General features: G+C 46.0%; 1 protein-coding gene across 1 annotated transcript; it reads left to right on the top strand.

The window, feature by feature from the left end:
• The first annotated feature begins 2,577 nt into the window (after nucleotides 1-2,577).
• On the top strand, nucleotides 2,578-3,617 carry LOC101774859. Its single transcript, XM_004965491.3, has one exon. The coding sequence runs from the start codon at nucleotides 2,779-2,781 to the stop codon at nucleotides 3,256-3,258; it is 480 nt and encodes a 159-aa protein (XP_004965548.1). The 5' UTR covers nucleotides 2,578-2,778; the 3' UTR covers nucleotides 3,259-3,617.
• Nucleotides 3,618-9,554: the final 5,937 nt, after the last annotated feature.

The following is a 9,554-nucleotide window of genomic DNA, read 5'->3' as shown; positions in this document are numbered from 1 at the left end:
GATCGGTTCTAAACATTCATGTATGTACCATGAGAAAAGATCTCAACCGCTTGATCTGCTTGACGTACTAGAAGGCTGTTGCGAGTCATTGTCAATGTCTTGGGAAAGGGATACTTTTGCGTATGAGTTGCTGCCCCAAAGATACCAGCAGTTAGGGCATGTACAACAGCATAGATGGTTGTTGTCTGTAAAAACTTACCACACCACACATAGATAGTAAAATAGATATCTTGTATAATGGTTCGTCTATATATTGTATGTAAACCGTAAACCTGTAAATTATGGTGATCAAGCATAAACATAATCTTTGTATACCATTTTGTTGCTCGTGTGAGAATACATTATGTACGCCATCCGAAGAATATAACCCCTACCTAAAGGACTGAAATATAATTTTTTTATTTTCATTCATATCCTTCTAGCTTTCCTAAGAGAACTTTCTTCAATTTCTATCTTCGTTAAGGGCAATAATGTAAAATGGTGAAGATATTTCTGCCGACTACCATGACCCTCCTGCCCATCTCTCCTGTTGACTCTCCTTTTCTTTTCTCTCCCGTTTGCATCTGGGCACGGCGACAGGCAGTAAGCGGTGGATTGGGTTGGCCGTCGCAACATCCGGCGGCCGGTACGGCTCAGCTTGGGCGGCGTGGTGCAGCGTCCGACGACCGGCGCGGCGCAACGTCCGGCGGCCGGCGCCGGCGCCGCTCGGCATGGGCTGCCAGCGCATGCGGCTGACTGGTGGTGCGGAGCAGGCAACCGGCGGCCGCGACGAGCACGCTGAGGCAAGCTACTCCACCATTGCTGATTTTCCCCACGCTGAGGCCGCGCGCACCGGATCCACGCCACCGTCGGCGACCCGCAGCAGCTCCTACAACGCGCTCGGGGAGACGGCGACTTGCGTTAGGAGCACGAGCGCGTGCCGTAGATGAACGAGACGCCGGCAACTCCCTCTTTCTTCAATTAATGAACGCCACGGAGGCTGATTCTGCTGACCTGGACACGAATAGACGGGTCCTTTGCACGTGCCCTTAGGAAATACTACTATACCAGTCATTAACACTAGAGGGTTGGAACTTGGGACGGATTAGGATCGATGCAGTGGATCGCGGATAACGGATGCTACAGCGGATGTTAAGTCCAAATAGATTGCGGATAATGATGCTACAGCGGATGTTAAGTCCAAATAGATTGCGGATAATGATGCTACAGCGGACGTTAAGTTCAAATAGCGGAATTAAAAAAATAGCCAAAATTTAAGAGCATATATGAATATTAACATCAAGTTCACTTTAAAAAAGTTAAAATTTTAAGTTAGCAATTACATTTCATGGTAAGAATCACAAATAAATAGATATAATTAAGATGTATGGATATATATTAACATTAAATTATCATATTTATTCAGTATCTAAATAATTATTTTAAACATTATTATTACCATTTAATTCATATTCACATATCACTAGAGTTATAAATATAGCAAATAACGGCCTAATATGAGCAATAGCGGCCGCTAAGTCCAAACATGCTATCTTGTGTCCGCTACTGCTATAGCAGGCGCTACAGATACTATTTAGTACCTTGTCTGCAACAATGATCTCTTTAGCATGGCTAAAAGCACGGCACGAAAATTTTAGGCTGTGCCATGCTACTATGCTAGTATCTCAGCACAATGGCTGATATGGCAGCAATTGTTGTGTGTGTACTCAAGGCCTAAGGCGTCAAACACGTACGGGACAATAGAAGCTGAATGATCCGTTTTGTTTATTTTCTTATTTTGCTATTAAACTATATAGACGTTGCACGGCGCGACAGAGGCACAAACGTGTTATTAACCATGCTTCAATGTTATGGCATGAACCTAACTATTTCTGTTGTATAGCCAGTATAGCAAGTTTTTCCCAGTCTTTTTGGATTGTTTTCTTGCCTGTTTAGGCATTTTACTCTCTACTCTTCTTCTATGTAAATAGAAACGATCACTATCTATCTTGTGCTCCGTTCGTTCGAAAAGAAAAATGTTATGGCATGGTTGGGCTGAATTATCCATGTGATTTTTCGATGTAAATAATTCAACGTAGCGTCTCAGGTTGGTGGTACAACTTTTTAAGACGGTTGACCAACCGCATAGCCCATCACCTAGCATCGTACGTTAACCTCTATTTCAAATACTTTACACTTTTAAGTACATTATCTATTTGCAAATACTTGCGAATTCATGTTTTTAAGATATTGTTTTCTAGTATTTTGACTTTTACAAAATAGTATTAAAATGTTATGCAAACATGTAGAGATAATTTTTTAGGAACATTTTGGTAATTTCGTATGAAGAAAAGTGTATCATCTTGATCTTGGTAACCATAAACCATGCAGTGGTCAAAGAGTTATCAACTTCTTGGAAACGGAGGTTAGTAGTCCACTGTAACAGCCAGCGGGGCCATTATTGGGATCGGACCCAGGCCAGGTTGCTTCTTCGTCAGATCTACTTTCTTCTCACCCGCACCAGTAATGCACTCAATCTCTGATGATTAGCGCTCTCCCGTCTCCGTCTTCGTCCCCCGGCGATCACGATTCACAGTTGAAAAGGGAACCTGTCTTCTTCCCCCGTTCCCCGTCCGGTCCTCCGCTTATAAAACACGCCACCCACCTTCCCCAACCTTCTTCGCAAGAATCCAAGAAAAAGTAAACCAAACAAGCCCAAACAGGCAAGAGAGAACCAAACCAACCAAGAAACCCCCCTCAGCTCCCTCCTCCCCTCCACCACCACCGCCGTCGCCGGAGATGTCGTCGCAGGCGATCGAGGACCACCGCTCCGGCGCGGAGGTGCACGCAGGGCGGGAGCTGTGCGCGCAGAAGTCCCGCGAGTTCATGGTGGAGCTGGGCCTCCCCGACGGCCTCCTCCCGCTGCCGGCGCTCGACGAGGTGGGGTACAACCGGTCCACGGGATTCGTGTGGCTCCGCCAGGCCGCCGGCGTGACCCACACCTTCGACACCATCGGGAAGCAGGTGTGGTACGACAAGGAGGTGACGGCGTTCGTGGAGCCCGGGCGGATGAGCGGCCTCACCGGGGTCAAGAGCAAGGAGCTCCTCATCTGGGTCACCATCTCCGAGATCGTCGTCAGCCCCTCCGGCACCAAGGTCGTGTTCCGCACCCCCGCCGGGCTCGGCCGCGCCTTCCCCGTCACCGCCTTCCAGCTCAACCCGCCCGCCGAGGGGGACAAGAAGGAGGAGGGCGACGCCGGTGCCGCCACTAACAATTGATCTGCTTCCGGCCGGCGGGCGGGCGCTCGATCTGGTGGCGTCGTGGCGAGATCTGGCGGTACCTGTGTTGTGTCCGAAACTCTGTGAGCTGTGTACTCTCTCCTCTGTCCGCGGTGTACAATGGCAGTGGATCATGCAGGAATAAAAGGTGTCCATGGGTTCAGGATTCGTAATTATGCGTGGTCAGCAGTGCTGCTGTTTGATCTTGTACTGATTGTCTTGCCTGTTTCCTTGTCGAACTAAATTGCATTCCTTGCCTGTTTCGTTGTACCTGCCATCTCTGAGGCTGGGATTGTCGTTGTCTCATGGATCAGGGGCAGGGTACACGAAAAGCTATGAAGATTCAGAACTTTGTCTCATTGCCCGTTTCCTCGTGGAACTGAATTCCTTTTTTTTTTTTCTTGCCTCTTTCGTTGCTGCTACTGTGTTGTAGCAATGTAACCTCTGACTCTGAGATCATGGATTAGGGACAGGGTAAACGAAAACTTCTGAAGATCCGGCAAGACTTCACAATTGGCTCTAGAACTGAGTCTCTGTGCATAGTTTGCGTTGCGGCTCCCTGGTGGTCCACTGCTAAACAAACTAGCTCAACCTCGCAACAGTCTCAATCGCTGTTCATCCAAGGTGTCACGAGAATACGAGATCTGTTTGTTGCACTTGTCTATCCAAATGTTGGTTAGCATTTATAAACCTTTGATGCGTAGTTCTCGTAATCCTACCTAGATCTGGACACTTATCTACCCAAAGGAGTTGGCATTTAGACATTCGTCCGTAGTAGATTGGTACACCTGTCTATTACTAATAAGGGCGCTGCTAGCCCGGACGTCGAACATCCGGGCGTAGCATCGGACACTGGGATGCTACTATTAGATTAAAAAAAACTTCCGCTGAAACATTTGCTTAATGTTGCAAGAAACATCGATTTCTTTTCAGCAAACTGTCATTTCAACAAGAAGCTCCTCCCTAGTCGGACATACCCGCCTCGCGTCTATCCACAAAAAATGAGTTCATAACTCAAAATCCATATGCCATGATCCCCTAACAACAAAATTAGGCTAATAAACTTTTTGCAACATCTCAAACCAACAAGCAAAACATCACAATTTAACTGCAACATCTCAAAAGCAAATATTCAACATGAAAAATCAATCAACGAAAATCTCAGTCTATCAGTCGCACATGCGTGAAACATTAAAAACCATTACATGCAACATTTTCTTATAACAGTAGCAACATTGCAGATCTACTTGATAGACGATGCAACATTAAACTTATAACAGTAGCAACATTACAGATCTACTTGATAGACGATGCAACATTAAAGGTCAATTAGTGAAACATCTCAGGTAAGCTACTGCAACATTGAAAAGTCCTATGCAGATCCAGAGACCTCATCCATGAAGGAGCCTCATATCCATCATAAAGAAGCTCCCCGTCAGCGAGGCCGCCCCAACATCTCAAACCATCCAATGTATCGGAAAAACCGAACATGAAACTGGACATCTCAAAACCAACATTACAACATCAAAGACCATCTAGTGCAACATCAGCAAACACTAATCCCAACATCTCAAAAATACCAACTGCAACATCATAAAATTTCGGTACGTCGTGGCTTAGTGGTGCCTCTAAAGTCTTCTTCCTCCAGAGCACAATAGAATGCTCTCATGGAGTCACGGTGCATACATCCATCTTCCCCTTCCATGGACCTCCTCCCGGTAAGCACATGAGTAGCAGCAAGTGCATGGCTCGACCACTGGCATGGGAGCAAGCGACTCAGCATCCTGCGATCATATCATCAAACGACACGAATGGGAATAGCTCGTGACCCAGGTCGGCGGCGGCGGCGCCCAGCGGGAGCTCGGTGGGTGCACTGCTTTGACCTTTGGGGGTGTGGGGGATGACCCCTGCAATCTCACTAGCATCTAGCGTGTGTGTGGGCTAGATGCCTGGATGAGAAGGGGAGTAAAGGAACCAGAGGAGGGGAAAGTGAAAGGATAAGAAATGAATGCGTGGAGGCAACGTGTGGTGAACAAGCATAATATATTTTTTCCGTGTGGACCCGCGTCCGATATTTTCACCGTCCACCGGACGGCCAGCTGTAGCGTTACCCTACTAATAATATTGATTTGTTGCAATTGTGCGTGACATCTACCCACTCAATCTCTCTCTCTGGAAAACTGATCTCCAAAGGCCAAGAGGCCAAACAGCACTCCCAAGTCCCAACACTCTGTGTCGCAGCCTTAGTCAAAACAAGCACGCCCGCGGCCGCGCACGCAGCATGTGGAAGCGCCAGACGTGTCCGGGGACAGGAGTCCCGGGCCTCCCAAGTACTCCTTCAGTACGTTTTGTACCGGTATGCTAGAGCAGCTTCAGTATACTACAGAAATCGAACCGTGGATCAGAAAACCAAACCCTGCTCACCGGAGCCACATGGACATTTGGATGTCAGAGACTGTGAATGGAAAAAAAAAGCATCGTGTTCAAGCACAATGCCACAATGGTGGTTCCTTTTGCACGGTTCGTTGGACGAGCATAGGCCGCCGCAACACCCAAACAAAAAAAAATCAATCAAAATCTTACTCACAAATTAGTCGAGCTAGCACAAACACACAAAAAGCTCGGCGGACGAATCAAGCACAGCAACAGTAGATTCAAAATTTCCTCCGCCGTATCGACCTCCGTAAGTCCCCAACAAGGGAGATTGTTCATTTGTCACGTAAAAGCATCTCCAACAGCATAGGTAAAATTAGTGATCTAAAATTGGTTTGAAGTATAGGGGAGAGAAAAATTTCATATATAAACTTTGGTGATCCTAAGGTTTCTTGTAAAAGGATCAAGACACAGGAAAAATACTAAAAATTACATATTTTAATGAGGGCCTTTTGGCAAAAGATCATGTCCACGCCAAAAAAATCCCCTTCTTTGTCTCGTTCGATCCCTCTCACACCGCCATCTTCCTCCATGCATCCTCGCGCCCGGCGCCCGCCTCCTCCTCCCCTCCCTGCGTCCAACCCCTGAATTGACGTCGTCCATGCTTCCCCCTCTGCTCAAATCGATGTTGCCTTTCTCCTCAATGGCAAATCGACGAGCTACAGCCCCTATGACCTCCTCTCGCATCCATGGATGGCGACAAGGATGTCGGATGGGGAGATGAGCTCCCCTACGGCCTCAAATCAAAGCGGAGGACAACGATTTAGTGGTGGACGGCCTCAAATCGAATCAACGACGTCTTCCTCACCTCCTCCTTCCTTCCCCTTCGCCACTAGCCACCTCGGCCTCACCCACTGTCGTAGGCCATGCCGCTTGAGCTTCTCTCTGATTCGACATGTCGGATTCAGTGCGGCGTCTCTCGCTGCGGCAGCGGCGAGCAGGTCAAGCTCACCCGCGTGCCGGGGGTCAAGCTCACAGGGAGAGGAGGGGCACTGGCAGATGGGATGGCTCGTCGTTGGGGGCTTTCGGAGATGAGAAAGGGTGCAGGATGGTTGGCGGAGGGGCTGCTGGCAGAGGTCCATCGCCTTCCGTGTTAGCGCCGGCGGTCGAGGGCGGAGAGGCCGAGAGGGTGAGCCAGGCGCGGAAGCCTCCAAGTTGAACAGTCACAATCGGAGCAGTTGTCCTTCCCGCCGAAGCACTGCAAGTTTTACCAATCTAGAGTTAGGATCGTTATATTTGCATATAGGAGAGAGAAATTTAGATCATAGCCTAAAACATTAGGGATAGCAATCCATGTAGGTATACTGTTGAAGCAGTTTTTTAGTTGTTTTTAGGTATCTGGTAGTTTTTATGGATAGCAATCCATTTTACATAAGCTGTTGGAGATGGTCTAAGGCGTCGTAGGTTGTCGTCTTGGATTTTTTTTTGCCAAAAATAGATGGAGAAACAATAACAGACTTTGCTTTTGATTTCTTCCTACCGTTTATATACTATACCCCTATTATTGTAATCAGCATGTGAGCTAAGAATATTGTTAAAACTTGCTGTGTGCAGTTGCAGGGCCAGAATATTATCTTTTTCTAAAAACAAAGTCCCCAACATCCCAATCGGAGGTTTCACTTCATCTACTAGTGCCCCCAATCCAAGCTAGCTGCAGCAACAACTTAAACTGGCACAAGATTGGAAGGTGCACGCAGAGAGAGCTTGAGGGAGCATATGCCCCGTGAGAACTGTTACCGTAGCGGCCCAAATTCGCGTTGGAGGAGCACTTCTTTTAAGTAAACTCTGGATTATTATTATATCAAGCAGAAGTTCGTCCCAGAAAATATAGAGAGGTTCCTAGCGAAAACAAAAGGATAGCAACAACACGAGCATGGCCGGGTTCTCGTGCAGCGGCTATGCACGATAAGTAGTCGACAGTTGTGAGGAGAGATATTATTGGGTATTGTGGGCGATACTGTACAGCACTATTCACCTCAGTACTGTGAGTCACTGCTGACCATTGTACTTATCTGGACCTTGTCTCATTGCCTGTTTCCTCGCGGAACGGAATTGCATTTTGCCTTACCTCTTTCGTTGCTGCTACTGTGTTCTAGCCTCATATCTGAGATCATGGATTAGGGACAGGGTAAACGAAAACTTCTGAAGATCCTGCAAGACTTCAGAGTTTGCTCTAGAATTGAGTCTCCGCATAGTTTGCGGCTCCTGGTCCACTGCTAACCAAACTAGCTCAACCTCTTCATCCGTCTCAATCGTGTTCATCCAAAGTATCACAAGATCTGTTGTACTTAGGGATGAAAACGGATCGGATACAAACGGATCAAATATATACGGATACGAATACAAATACTTATTTTTTTCTTGGATCAAATACGGATATGAATAGTGTCAAAATGTGTCGAATAATGATACTCGTCCTATTCGCATATTAAATATTCAACTTTGAATATTCAGATTCGAATACGCACTACGGGAAACCTCAAAGTTGCCGAGTGTAATTACTTCGCCGAGTGTATTATTGCGGGCACTCGGCGAAGGACCGGTTTGCCGAGTGCAATACTCGAAACACTCGGCAAACATAATACACTCGGCGAAAACACTATTTGCCAAGTGCCACCAAAATAACACTCGGCAAACACCCACGGGGCACTCGGCAAAGATGGAGCACTCGGCAAAGTGATGAGCAAGTGACTTCCCTGTGCCGCAATGGGCCAGCGCCGTGACGGACGTTAGGCTTTGCCGAGTGTCGACGGGGGGCACTCGGCAAAGCTACTAGTTTGCCGAGTGTTGTGATGGAACACTCGGCAAACCTATTACTTTGCCGAGTGTCATCATGGGACACTCGGCAAAGTGGCGAGTATGCCGAGTGCTAGAGGGAACACTCGGCATACTTTAGGGTTTGCCGAGTGTTTTTCGACACACTCGGCAAAAGTAATTTTTTTCCCTCCTCCACCCTCCAAACTTTTTACACTCCACATGTATGGCATTTGGCACTGCATGGTAGAAGGTGGACTATTTTTTGATCTGTTTGCTATATTTAATCAATTAATTTCATTTAGAGTAATTTTTTGATTTAAGTCAAATTTGAACTGCAGGTGATTGGAATAATGGAATAATATGAGTGGAAAAATCATATTCATGTTAGTGAGTCCAAATTGAGGTCTCACCCAGAAAATGAAAAGAAAATTTCGAACATTTTGCTAAGGAAACACGACTACGAACGTGTGGCCAAATGATTGTTTAATTCTCAAAAATACAAACGAAGTTTGAAAATCACGAGATTTTGCAAGATGCTATAATTTCATATGCAGAGGCTGTGGTAAAAAATTGACAAGGTTTCGCACAAGTTTTGACATATGATGTTTAGAATTCGAAGCATCTCCGGAGAGGATTCGTAGAAGTTGGAAGGATCCGGTAAGATTTTGAGACGAATCGATACATGTATTTCTCATTGAGTCCCATTTTTTTTATAGGCTATAGAGAACATAGATTGGTTCATGTCAAATTTTGGAAATTTTTCAGATCCGTTTGGTAATTTTTATTCATTAATTGCACGTATATGAATTTAATAGATATAAATTTAATATGAGCTATAAATCCATGAAATGATGGAACAATATTACTTAAAAAATGAAATACGCAATGTTTAGTGAATTTGACTAGGTTTTTGCAAACTTTACATACTTTTAATTAATAAAACCAGTTTAACATGAAATAATAGTACCTATTTGCCGAGTGTCAAGGAATGGCACTCGGCAAAGAGCCTATTTGCCGAGTGTCAACCCTAGGACACTCGGCAAACGTCGTCGCGGTCCACCTGTCAGCCGCACTTTGAAATCCGAAAAAAAATTAAAAAAAAATTG

This window comes from Setaria italica, chromosome IV (genome assembly GCF_000263155.2).
Source record: "Setaria italica strain Yugu1 chromosome IV, Setaria_italica_v2.0, whole genome shotgun sequence".
NCBI classification, from domain to species: Eukaryota; Viridiplantae; Streptophyta; class Magnoliopsida; order Poales; family Poaceae; genus Setaria; species Setaria italica.
The sequence above is the reverse complement of the archived record's forward strand: the minus strand, read 5'-3'. Positions and strand labels throughout refer to the sequence as shown.

Coding starts and splice junctions, on each gene's coding strand:
- LOC101774859 (XM_004965491.3), top strand. CDS start 2,779: ATGTCGTCGCAGGCGATCGAGGACCACCGCTCCGGCGCGGAGGTGCAC.